At 37.5% G+C, this 14,297-nt stretch overlaps 1 protein-coding gene across 1 annotated transcript; it reads left to right on the forward strand.

The window, feature by feature from the left end:
* The first annotated feature begins 11,798 nt into the window (after window positions 1-11,798).
* Window positions 11,799-12,401, forward strand: LOC122062378 (14.7 kDa ribonuclease H-like protein). The gene has a single exon (XM_042625967.1). It carries the CDS (start codon window positions 11,799-11,801, stop codon window positions 12,399-12,401), a length of 603 nt encoding a protein of 200 aa, XP_042481901.1.
* The last annotated feature ends 1,896 nt before the right edge of the window (window positions 12,402-14,297 follow it).

The raw sequence follows: 14,297 nt of genomic DNA on the forward strand, positions 1-14,297 counted from the left end.
AGATAAGGCATCTGAGGAAGCTAGCGTGGCTGATAGTTCAGATGGAGATGATGGAAATGTACTCCCTATATCATCAAGTAAGAATCAACCTTCTGATTCTTAGATTTTAGATTCTAGATGTTCATATCACATGTGTCCACATAAGGATCGATTTGATACGTATCAACCATATAATGGTGGGTCTGTCCTAATGGGGAATGATGCTGTATGCAAGACTATTGGGATAGGCACTATCAAAATCAAGATGTTTGATGGGATAGTAAGAACCTTAGCAGATGTGAGACATGTACCAGAATTAAGAAAAAACTTAATATCTTTGGGGGCACTTGACTCAAATGGCTGCAAGTATATAGCAGAAGGTGGAGTTCTTAAAGTTATTAAGGGTGTAATGGTTGTCATGAAGGGACAGCTAACAGGAAACCTATACAAACTCATAGGGAGCACAGGTATAGGTGGAGCATCTGTGACTATAGATGTAGTATTTGATACAGATGATACCTATCTGTGGTATATGCGGTTAGGGCATATGGGAGAAATAGGATTGATGGAGCTTCATAAAAGGAAAATATTGAAGGGAGTAAAAAAATTGTAAACTGAACTTCTGCAAGTATTGTGTGTTCGGGAAACAGTGCAAGGTTAGTTTCAAAACTGCGAAACATAAAAGTAAGGGGGTGCTTGATTATGTACACAGTGATGTATGGGGTCCTTCAACAACAAAATCTAAAGGTGGGGTAGAATACTTCGTGACCTTTGTTGATGATTACTCAAAGAAAGTTTGGATCTACTTCATGAAGCATAAAAGTGAGGTGTTCACTAAATTTAAGGAATGGAAGGCTAAGGTAGAAAGGAAGACAAGAAAGAAAATTAAATACTTGAGAATAGATAATGGAAGAGAGTACACATACAAGCCGTTTCTAGAATTGTGCAAAGCCGAAGGGATTACACATCACTTCACGGTTCCAAAGACACCACAACAAAATGATGTAGTTGAAAGGAAGAACAAAACACTTCTAGAAAGAGCTCAGAGTATGAGGTTGAATGCAGGGTTGAGCAAGAGATTTTGGGCAGAAACAGTGAACATAGCATGTTTTCTCATCAATATGTCTCTATCAAAGGCGATTGATTGTAAAATTCCTAAAGAGGTATGGACAGGAAAACCAGTAGATTATTCTATTTTAAAAATATTTGGTTGTCCAGCCTATACACATGTTGAGAGTGAGCAACGTTCTAAGTTAGACTCAAAGTGGAAGCAGTGTATCTTTCTTGGTTTTAAGAAAGGTGTAAAGGGATTCAAGTTGTGGGATCCAAGTTCACAGAAAGTTGTGATTAGCAGAGACGTTGTGTTTGATGAGTCTCATATAGTGAAGTCAAATTAAAATTCACAAGCAGTTGATGAAAATAAATAAGGTTCTACTGTGTAGGTGGAGTTAAGTGAGTTAGAAACAGCAAGAGAGAATGAGTCATCAAGTGACTTACCAAGACAACAAGAAGCAGTAGAAGTTCCCTATACTGTGGCAAAGGGTAAAGGGAAACGTACTCACAAAATACCTATGAGATACGAGTTTGAGGACATGATTGCCTATGCCCTCACTGTAGGTACAAGTGATCCATCTTCCTACTGTGATGCTTTGAGTGATGCACAGCATGATAAATGGATGACAGCTATGATGGAGGAAATAGAATCTCTACAAAAGAACAAGACTTGGGAGATTGTGGAAAAACCCAAGGGAAGAAAAATCATTGGGTGTAAATGGGTCTTTCATAAGAAAGAGGCAACATTTGAAAAGAAGCATGAAAGGTATAAGGCCAGACTTGTAGCCAAGGGCTATGCACAGAAGGAGGGGATAGACTACAATGAAATATTCTCTCTAGTGGTGAAACACACTTCGATCAGGGTACTACTTGCTTTGGTGGCCATGTATGATTTAGAGCGTGAACAACTTGATGTGAAAACTGCATTTCTTCATGGTGACTTGGATGAATAGATTTACATGGAGCAGCCTGAAGGTTTTAAGGTGCAGGGAAAGTAAGATCATGTTTGTCTGCTTAAGAGGTCGCTTTATAGCCTTAAGCAATCTCTTAGGCAGTGGTACAAGCGCTTTGATTCTCACATGATGAAGATTGGCTACACAAGAAGTGAGTATTATAGTTGTGTTTATTATAAAGTGTCAAGTGATAATTCCATTATTTTGTTGATGCTTTATGTTGATGACATGCTCATTGCTGCAAAGAACAAACATGATATATTCTCTTTGAAGTCTTTGTTGAGTGCTGAATTTGAGATGAAGGATCTTGGTGCTGCTAAGAAGATCCTTGGCATGGAAATCCTTAGAGATAGAAATGCAGGTAAACTTTGGGTAACTCAGAAGAGGTCTATTGAAAAGGTGCTAGAGCGTTTCAATATGGAAAAGGCTAAGCCGGTTAGCACTCTGTTAGCTGGCCACTTCAAGTTATCTAAAGGGGAATGCCCTATAACACATGAGGAGGTGGAGCAAATGTCTCAAGTCCCTTATGTTAGCACAATTGGGAGTCTCATGTATGCTATGGTTTGTAGCAGGCCGGATTTGTCTCATGCAGTCAGTGTTGTTAACAGATACGTGAGTAATCCAGGGAAGGAGCATTGGAATGCAATTAAGTGGATCTTCAGATATTTGAGCAAGACTAAAGATATAGGTGTTATGTTCAATGGCAAGGGAAGTTCTACAGAATTGACAGGTTATGTTGATTATGACTATGCTGGTGATTTAGACAAGAGGAGGTCTACTACAGGGTATGTGTTTATATTGGCTGGTGGACCTATATCATGGACGGCGATGCTTCAGTCTACAATTGCATTGTCCACTACAGAGGAAGAGTACATGGCAGCAGTTAAGGCTGCCAAGGAAGGAGTCTGGTTGGCTGGACTGGTTCGTGAGTTGGGGTTGGAGCAAGGAGGTACAGTATTACATTGTGACAGTCAGAGTGTCATACATCTTGCAAAGAATCAGGTGTTTCATGCAAAGACAAAGTATATTGATGTGTGATTTCACAAGATCAGGGAGCTTGTGTTAGAAGGCAGTATTCACATGAGAAAAATTCATACAGATCTCAATCCTGCAGATATGTTTACGACGCCAGTTACTATAGAGAAGTTCGAGTCTTGTTTGGACTTGATTAATATTACTCATTGTTGAAGATGAGGGACGCACCAAACAGGTGCGGGTTTGTACCTCTAGACGTCTACAAGTCATCTTTACAGGAGGCTCGACAGAATTCAAGCCAAGGTGAAGATTGTTGGTGTATGATGTCTTGTATTCCGTCACAGTTTAATCCAGGGAGTACTGGTGTAGCACCTAGACAGGCAGGACGGATTAGGGTTTTTTCGCAATATATTTGTAGCGAGGGTTTCTTTCTCTGTAATGCAAGCAATACTAAGAGGTATGAGGACGAGCGCTGTAACCCTATTCTCCATTGATAGTGAAGCAGTGTCTCATCTCACCGGGGACGTAGGCAACCATGCCGAACCTCAAAAAAAATCTATGTGCATTGTTTGTTTTGTTTTTCTATTATCTTCTGCATCGTTTTAGGGTTGCGTTTCTACAATACTTAACCTTCCTGCACTGTGACCCACAAGCAAAACCTTGTGGTCTATACATTCCATAATATCAAAAAATGGTTGAGAGTAATTCCAGAAAGTAACAGTTTTTATTGAATCAAGAGCCAAAGTGATTGAAGGTCCAAGTTGGACGGTTGTTACATTATAGCCTGCAGCCTCCAATATGGGTTTAACCTTATACCAGTACCATTGTCCTTGACCTGCACCATGCACAAGAACAATATGACCCAATCCTGTGGGGGTTGGAAGGCATGGAGGCTGTGGGCTGAAGGTGCATTCTGGTGGCAGGCCTTGTCCATTGGCCAGCAAGAGCTGGAACAACACAAGAAGAACCACCACCACCACCATTGACAAAGACATTTCTCTCTTCCTAGAGCAACCCATTGATCTCTTCTGATTTCTAAATAGAAAGCTCTCTTATCCGTCTATAACTTCTACGTCCCTCTACCCCTATTTATAGTACTAGGGTTGGTGCTTCTTTATTGCAATGGGATTTTTTTTTCCCCCTTATGGGTTTGTGGGAAAAAAAATAAATGGAACCACATGGTATAAATTAATGTGTACAGTGTGGTTGATTAATTGAATGGATAACCGTTGGAATCTGGTCCATATTGGCTCCGGATTGGGTAGGGATTGCTTAAAGATAGAAGGCAGGAAAAGAAAAGAACCAATTAGATATCTATCTCATTAGGTGAACTAATGGTCCAAATTATTGTCAACATAGTGGCAAATTAACAAGTTTTAAACATTTTTTAGATGTTTATCTTATTTTCAAAAGTTATTTGATATAATATTACATTTGAAATAAAAAATGATTTTTAAAAAATTGAAAATTATTTAATACAGTATTTACGTGAAATGAAAATACTTATCCTTATTAATAAAAAAAAGTATGATATCTTAAAAGGAAAAAATAAAGGTTACAATTTCTTTGTACACTATTTGGTAACAACATTATTTTCTCTAAACTAATATTGATATATTTATTAACTGCAATTTTTTTTTTTTATGTAGTATTTAAGACAAAATTAAGGTTTAATCGATGTAAATAACAAGTCATAATTTTAGTCATTCATAATACTCGATTGTTGTGCAAATTAGCAATACCTATTTAAAAATTTTGACCTTTTTTTATACGAACGTGTATGAAAATCAACCCCTCACTTTAATCACCGCATATGGTTATAAATTATAAATTTTTATTTCCATGGTTTAAATGGATCAAATTTTCTATCAAAATTAATTCATCAAAATACCATGTAACAATGAAAGGTGATGTTTTTAAAAATCCCAAGACAAATATGACATTTTTTTTATATTTTTTAATCTAAATCATTTATTCTTACTTCGAATTGGGAGAATATAAAGTAATGTCTAAAGTATTGGTACACATGAATGGACACACATCAGATGTGTACCAATATGAAAAGGGGATTTCCATTGAATTAAACCCTGAAATTTGACATGTGACTAATTCAGACAATATCATCTCTATCACTCCAGCCAATAGTCGGAATGTTCATATCATAAGTCCACATAGAAGAATAGATATTTTGTAACATTTGGAAAATAAGGAACCTTGATGATGATGATGATGATGATGATGATGATGATGATGATGATGATAATGATAATGATGATGATGGCACTTCAATTATACAATTACATATTTTTAATACTCTTCCATTGGAACAAATGGAGCAAAAAGGCTGGAGCTGGTGGTGTGTTTAGAAATTACAAGGGCGAACCTTTGCCGAATTTCAGAAATTTTGTTGGTGTAAAATCTAACTTTGAAGCTGAATTTTTAGCTCTCATTACCGGCCTTGAACATGCAAAAAACTCTTGTATCCAAAACCTTTGGATCAAGTGTGACTCTGCTATTGTGATGTTCTTATTCTCCAAAGGGCTGGTTCCATGGTTTATTCAGCAAAGATGGAGGGGCGTTCTCTCTTATTTGGGCTTAATTTCTTGGAAAGTCACTCATTGCTTCCGCGAAGCAAATGTGGTAGCCAATTTCTTAGCGAAAACAGCAGCAAGATTTGAATCAAATTCCCTTGTTGAGGCCTGGCACCTTCTCACCTCCAGGGAGCTGGAATTGGATGCTGCCCAACGGCCAAGATTCCGATTCACTTATATATTTTTTTTTTTTTTTTTTTTTTTGGTTTGTTACTCTAAGGTCTGAGGTCCTCTCCTGCTGATGGCAATGCCGAAGGTGGGGTTGATTTCACTTCCTTCATCTAAGTCTTGTTGAGTGTATCATCCCTCTTGTATATTCTTCCATTTTATTAATTCAATGATCTTTAGTGAAAAAAAAAAAAAATGGAGCAGTTTTGAATATCGGATTGAATGAGGAACCAAAATGGTTTTTGGGTTCAAGTAATTTGATTTGACCATAAACCTGTGATTTATAGAGGTCAGCTCCAGATCTCCCAATTATGCTATCTTTGGGTTCTAGTGAGTGATATTCTTCTGCCCTTCTTAACTGAATTGGGTAGTATCAATTTTGGTGATGCCATATCTAGTGAGTGATTTCCTTCTGCCCTCCTTAAATGAATTAGGTAGCATCAATTTTAGTGATACAATATCTAGTGAGTGATATCCTTTTGCCCTTCTTAAATGAATTACGTAGCATTAATTTTTGTTGTCTCAGATGAAAGATATATATACGTAATTTGTGCCCCTTATATTTCTTTCACAACTAAAAAAAGAACAATCTAGTTGTATGAGACTCTTCTTACTTTAGGGTCTGTTGGTCTGAGAGGGATAAATTTATGCAGCCTTACCTCTTGCATTGTAGAAGAGACTGTTTCTAAGTTTCGAATCTATGATTTACATGTCGCAATAATGCAACTTGACCGTTATATCACAGATTCACCTACTAATTGCACTGAATCTTTTCAAACCTGTGATAGATTAATTGAGGCTTCTATGTCCTAGATCATCTAGGAACCATTAATTTCTCAATATACTAATTGTTTTTATTCTTTTCCAATCTTATGAGAATGGGTGGAGGCTTGGTGTTCGTAGGAGTTATCACAAGACTTCCTTCTTTTTTTTTTCTTTCTTTACGAAACGTTGGGATCGATAATTGCTTATCCAATTTGCAATCTAATTCGATAATGATGTTGGAATATTGCATTTTCTCACCTATTAATCAATAAACAAATAAGATATGGATTAGTAGCCAATAACCTATCCCAACCCAATAATTTGTAAGAACCCTTTAACCTAACCATGGTTATATTAAATCAATCACCATCCTACGTGAATCATATAAGACAAAAGATAATAATGAAAAAAAAAAAAAAATCTTTGCAATAATATATATATATATCATTTAATCCTACCATAAGAAAATTGACCCTTATTGTGACCAACCATGGTTATGTATAGCACGAATTTTATGTATAAAATGTCCATGTTATTGGTATCATGCATCCTCTCTTGCTCTCTTTCACTCTCATCGATAATATGTGGGCTCCTTTTTCTATGAATCATACATCACTTTCTTCAGTGTTTCTATTGATTATTGATTTGATGTGAAAGGTTTCATCTCGTGTCCACAATGTATTTTTATTTCAATACGTAATATCAAATTCATTGTAAAATTAAATAGTAAAATAATTTATAAACAATGAAAGGAGGATTCTCCCTAAGACATTCTTGAAGAACAAATAGATTGCACACCCTGTTTTCTCCACAATGTATTGATTTCTAGGAATGATAGCCCAATAACATTCCTCCACATCTGGAGTGTATTTTTTTTATTTTATTTTATTTTATTTTTTATTTTATTTTATTTATTTTGTTAATGAAAAAAGGGTGCTCCATGGTAGTGATCATAGCCCTCAAGACAAGCCTCCATAAGGCAAGCAGTGCTTCCGCAAGACCAATGGGCAATAGTGGGCATGCCAAGACTCGAACCCACAACCAGCCGACTCAAGCGTATTGATCCTTGTGTGTGTATGAAGTTTGTTTCTATCTATGTCTAGTATATTAGTGTGGATATATTATTGCCCCAAAACTAAGCTAGAACAACTCAGCCCAACACATCTCTAGGTCAAGGTTTTAGAACTCTATCAGGAATGGGATCGATCAAGTTCAATATTGATCCGAATCAGTCTGAATTAGACAAAAATATCCTTTTTTTTTTATTTAAAAATCATTTTTGATTGTTTTACTCTTTATTTGTATCTAGGGGTGTCAATTCCAAGCCCACACAGGTAGACACATTTATGGTTTGATCTGGATTGGCCCGATTAATAAACTTGTCGAGCCTAAGCTCAGCCCATTTATAAATAGGTAGTGCACGGTGCAAGGGATAAGCCCGATGGGCCTGTTGACAAGCCTAGCCCATTTATAAATAGGTAGTACACAGCGCAAGGGGTAAGCCCTATGGCCCTCCCGACCGGCCCAGCCCGTTTACAAGCCCGACTCGGACCGACACGCTTAGCCCGACCATTTATATAGGTATTTTTATTTTTTGGGGATAGAATAAGGTATATATTGATATTTTTTTCAATTTTTGATTGTAATTAAGTGTAAGGCCCGATTATAGCTCGATTAGGAGAAGTCCGATCAAAGCCTGAAACCCGATCAAGCTTGACACAACACCAACCGAGACCAACTCATTCATTAAGTAGGTAGGTCATGATCTAAGGACATAGGCCCGCCAGGCCTGACCAAGACCAGCCCAGCCTGACCAATTTGACACCTCTATCTGTATCAATCCACTTGTACAATATTAGTCAAAACGGATACCAACCTAATCCAATCGATTCCAAATGATCTAATTCGATAAAATTCCCCACTGCTGCCTTCCATAGGAATCTGGGTTGTGTCTCAGTCCTAGTGTGGCTGATCATCCTCTCAGACCAGCTATTGATCATCACCTTGGTAAGCTATTGCCTCATCAATTAGCTAGCTAATCAGACGCAAGCCCCTCCTTGGGCGGATTCCTCCTTTTGCACCTTAGCCTAAGGGGTATTAGTAGCCATTTTCAGTTGTTGTTCTCCTCCCAAAGACAGGTTCTTACGTGTTACTCACCCATCCGCCACTGGAAATACCACTTCCCATCTGGCTTACATGTATTAAGCATGCCGTCAGCGTTCATCCTAAGTCAAGATTGAATTCCTCAAACCATCCTCGACCTAGATGGAAATTCTTAGTGTAAAACCCTAAAACCCGCGTGAAGCACCTGAGAACGAGGTTTCTTTGGTTACTCTCTATAAGAAATAAAATTAAGGAAACCTATAAATTAATAAGAGATTAATAAATGGGAAAATGTTGTATTTATGCACGAGAGGATGGCTTACATCAGCAGCGCTCCCATGTCTGTTTCTCTCCCCACCTTCTATGAGATGAAATCTCCACCTCTTATAAATGGACAGGTTGGGTAGGTGGAGAGAATTGTCACTCTAATCAATGAAGGTCACTCCCTAAATATTTCAGAATGAAAATTGTCAAATCATCCTTCCAGATGTGAAATTGAAATAGTTGAAAGATAATGTAAAGATACAAAATATATGTTTCATCACACGTCACAACAACAACAATAATGAAGTTTTGTCCCAATTAAATGACTGATTATGATTGATTATAAAAAAGTGTCGGCTTTTAACCTGATGCATTAATATAAATCAGCCAAAGACTTATCATGATTGATTATAATGACATACTAATACACACAATAATATAACATAAAATATTACCTTCATAACTTGCATATAATATAAACTTGTATTTATGAATATAAGGTAATTTGGGGCATTCATTTTTATAGTTTGGCCATGGTTTAGTTATCCTTCTTCAGGTAAGGCTCTAGGTAAAGGTAAACTATAAGCTAGCCCAAACTCTAATTAAGCCGCTATACATAGCCGACAGGCCAACCTCACCTGATGCACCTATTAGGGGGTTTGCCTTCACTGATGTGCCCAAGACTCTCAATGATTGATTTATGGTAGGTATCTAATTAATTATTTTTCAGGCTCTTGAAATTTAGACAAGTTCTAGAGAATGAAGAAAAGAGCTAAGACAACTTACAGAGTTGGATTGAGATAAAATTGTATCCATTGGACAAGGGAAGGTCAGGATTACACGAATCAAGGATAGAAACTGAGAAAATCCAAATTCGATTCACATCCATATCTATTTATAGATATACACATCCGACCAAGAATATTTGAATCCAACCACATCTGACTCATGGTCAATTCGTATTCGATCCGCATTTATATCCCCAATTTATGTGGGATTGGAGGAGGGGGAATATGTGAGGCCACCCCCCCCCCCCCCCCCACCCAATTCCTTATGCTCACACCTCTACGTGAGACCGACACTGAGTTCCTTGTTCAACTACGGTGCCCTCCCAAAAGGACCCACTCCTCTCCATGGGACCACACAGTTGGCTTAACTTTGTATAATGGATGGTCAAGATTTGTACAAGTGGCCTTTGTCCAATGCCTAATATCTTGCCGCTCTAAATATCTAGTCTCTAGAATTCAAGCGTTGTTAATTACCTGAACGTCCTCTATAGTCTTTCTCACAAGTCTGAATTGTTCTAGATTACGGGCTTTAGTTGGACCTTTGGTCGGCCCAATAAATTGAGCCCATGGCCCAAGTGAGGTTGGACCGTGGGCTTATGCTCGCGTGTGGTGACGGCGAAGCTAAAGTGATACGTCTGCCAACTTTACCTACTTGACGAAAGGGAACGAACTCATTTCCTGGTTTATGGATTGGATCCAGTCAGCACGACATAATCAAAAGGAAGGACAGACGCTTTAATTATTGCGGAACGCTTCTAAAGGCAACTCTCTCGAGTTTCCGACTGTTTCTTGGATGCCATACTAGTGACCAATGGGTCCTCGTAAAAAATGACCCCAGAAAAAAATATTTGTACGTACTTGTGAGAGAGGTTGCAGAGACATGCATGAATGGTCACCGTTAATGAACTCCATGTATCAAAGAAAAATTAAGGTTAAAGGTATGGATTCAAGGACAAATCCCAACATGACCATATAGATAACTTAAGACAAACTGCAAAATAGAGCAAAGAATATAAAAGTAAAACAAAGAGAAAAACCATTGGCCCATCAACCCATTTATCATCGTAGCATTTCTATTAAATGTAAGGAAAGAGAGAACACTACCTGGTCACGTGGCCTATTGCCCTGCCAGACATTTAATAGGGGAGGGCAGGATGATCATTTTTCAATTTTGAAGTGGACTTCTGTTTAAGGCGGGTTCAATTCCTTGCTCCACGGAATGAACTGGTGAAAAAACATCACAATAAAGAAGCATTTTACAGATGAATGCAAATGAGTTGAGAGATAGGAGCAGCAATAAGTAGCGTTGGGTTAGGAAAAGGCATTGTGCTTAGCCCCTCAATTCCTTACCTTATAAGGGATGTAGGGTTAAGGGTGTCAATTTGAAATCAGAACAAAGAACCATCTTGAAATTAACCAGCTAAAACTTGGGACCGAATCTTTTCTTTCATAGACAAGACGGTTCTCGGATCTGATTTTGGAAGTTAATAAACATGATGGGACAGTTCTAGGATGGGTTTCCCAACAATTCCATAACCGAAAGCATATATAAAACCTAGTTTTAAGGGTTATGTTGTTATGGAAGATTTTCATTTGAATGGTTTGGGATTAATTGATTTGGTGTTGGTATTTGGAAGTACTATGGAAATTTTCTTATTTGTATGCTTAGGAATAGAGATTTTAAGTACTATTTGATATATATACTTATGAATGGGTATGTGAGTGCATTACTCTCCCTGTGATAAGCACAAGGGAGAGTTGTGGCCTTCACAATGAAGATTTTATGATAGAGGAAGAGTGCACCATCATAGCTTGCAAGGACTTCTCGATCGACATCAAAAAATTTCAATTAACAACCTTAAGGGCTGAATGTGACTGTCTTCGAACAAATTCACATGTCTTCGGGGGCATTATTACAATATTTTTATCATATATGGACTAGCATCTAGTCATTTTATCGATATGGATTAGTGGATGAGTGAAGAATTCCTCATCCTTCCCTACAGTACTGCATAAGAAAGAACCCTAATGACTTGCTATCATAAATGTAAGAATCACGTGAAATCCATGTATCCTTTTGCTTCTTCCTCTTTTTATTCTTTTATTATATTTTTGACTTGATTCATCATCGATCTTATGGTCAAGTCTTTCATACAATAATGGAGGAGGTTAGAAGACGTGGCCCAAGTAAGCGTGATAGAATTAAATCTCACCTGGATTCTGAGAGATGCTTGAAGCTGAATATTGCAGTACCAAGAAGGAAAATTAAAAGGGTGCGGGTAACCTTCTGGCTGCCTCCGATGGATAGTTGGTGGAAGCTAAATTGTGATGGCTCGTCCTTGGGTAATCAAGGGAATGCAGGAGTAGGTGGCCTTATAAGAGACAACAAGTGCCAGATTGTATCGATTTACAACTCCTTTTTAGGAATTGCTTCGAATTTTCAAGCTGAATTTCAGGCTTTGATTGAAGGAATTGAGAGAGCAAGAGAGATGAATTGTGCATCTCTGTGGATCGAATGTGATTTGGGCACTATGGTGCTCATGGTTCAAAGGGGTCTGGTCCCGTGGTTTGTTTGGCAAAGGTGGTCTTCCCTTATTTCTTATCTCAGGGGTATAAGATGGAAAATCACTAAGGCAAATCCTGTAGCAGATTTCCTGGCACAGATGGCAGCTAAGAAGGAAGCGTCTTCATCAGTTGTGGCATGGCCTCCTGGGGTGCTTGAGTTTTTGGCTGAGGATGCGATGGGCAGATCGCGCTTCTGATTTTATTAGCTTTCATTTTCCCCTTTTATGCCTTGTGCCCCTCTTCTGCTGATGGCAATGCCGTAGGTGGAGGTGGGTCCTAGGATTTGTGCTGGTTTTTTTTTTTTTTTTTTTTTTTTTTTTTTTGAATCTTCTTAAGATGGATCCTCTTTGTACAGTTTTTTTCCCTTTTCATCTCTTAATTTACATGACCCTTTACCCAAAAAAAAAACAAAACCATCTTTAACAAAGAGACTTTTTGCTTTTCCTTCAAGTTGGGGTTGAGTTAGTTATTGTTTAGGAGACACAGCTACTGGTGAGAAAAAGCAGAGAATGACATTTTTCTGAGGAAGAAAAGCAGCAAATGACTGGAAACATAGGTTGGAGACAAAGTAGGGAGAGGGGCCGTATTTCTCTTTGTCTTTTGTCACCAGTGTATGTGTTAAAGCATAGGATGGCAACACAGAGTAGGGAGGGTTCCCTTATTCCTGTTAGTTTATTCTCAACTGTCAATGAGTAAAAATTAAAGGATGTTGAGTAGTAGCATTTTAAATTTAAAATGCAAGGAGGAGTACTACTGCTGCTGTGTGTAAATGTCTTATCTGGCCTTTCCAGACACTTGATTCCTACCTCTTTACAAAATAAGGGGGATCGCATTGATTAACACTTTTATTTTAGATTAGAAAAAGGGGTGATTAACACTTTTATTTTAGATTAGAAAAAGGGGTGTATCCACTACCCAGTGCACGAGTTTCTCGAGTTTCTCTATGCTGCAATGTCTGGGGAGGATCATAATGTACATAGCCTTACCCCCACTTCGTGGAGAGACTATTTTCTTTTAGATTTGATTTGATATTATATAAGTAGATAGCTTCTACTGAATTCTTTCTTTCCCTTTCTGAAGATACAACAACAACAACAACAATAATTCAGCCTTTATCAGTCGGCTACATGGATCTTGACCTTCAACTCTACCCTATATGACCACTCCTTACTTTATCCTTTATGGTTTACATGCTCATTTCAGCTACATTGAGTTTATTTATGTGATGCTTCTTAGTTGCCCTACATCATGCATTATACATCATAATTAATCGTATGATTGCTCTATAAAATTTTTCTCAAGTTTTAAAGGAATGTGTCGATCACACAGCACTCTAGATGCACCTCTCCACTTTATCTATCCTATTTTAGTTCTCTATGAAATATTATCCTCTTTATCACCTTCTTTATTTATGATTCAGTCCATATACCTAAAGCAATCACTTTGTGGAACCTCCCTCATCAATTTTCACTTCATTATACTTTCTAATGTAAATAAAGGTACACACGACATTCTCTTTATCACTATATTTATGATTAAGCTCATATACCTAAAGTAATCACTTTGTTGAATCTCCCACACATCAATTTTCACTTCATTATCGATCCAAATGTAAATAAAGTTACACACCATATACTTTGTTTTTCGTTATAATTATCTTAAAACCTTCTGACTTCAAGTCACTACAAGAAAAAGGGAAATTTACGACAGTTTTTTAGAGACAGACATATTTTTTGTCTCCTAAATAAATCATTCGGGATAGATACAAATCCGTTGCTAAATTTTGACTATTTGGGACAAAAACTATACCGTCGCAATATTTGAGACGGATTATTTCCGTCGCTATTGTGGTGTCCCTACTTCTCTAACAATTGGGATAGAAAAACTTACCATCTCAATTTTTGAGACAGATCTTTCCATCGCAACTATTATTGAATTTTATATCTACTAAGACAAATGATTTTCCCTCTCTAAATCGACAATTAAAGACAGAAATAATTTTGTCCCTAGTTATGTAGCATATGAGAACATTCTAGATCTAAACAATCATATGTATCTAAATCATGAGCAAAACCAATAGCCCTGCAAAAGTC

The sequence above is a fragment of the Macadamia integrifolia genome, unplaced genomic scaffold, assembly GCF_013358625.1.
Source record: "Macadamia integrifolia cultivar HAES 741 unplaced genomic scaffold, SCU_Mint_v3 scaffold1006, whole genome shotgun sequence".
Lineage (NCBI taxonomy): Eukaryota > Viridiplantae > Streptophyta > Magnoliopsida > Proteales > Proteaceae > Macadamia > Macadamia integrifolia.

Coding starts and splice junctions, on each gene's coding strand:
- LOC122062378 (XM_042625967.1), top strand. CDS start 11,799: ATGGAGGAGGTTAGAAGACGTGGCCCAAGTAAGCGTGATAGAATTAAA.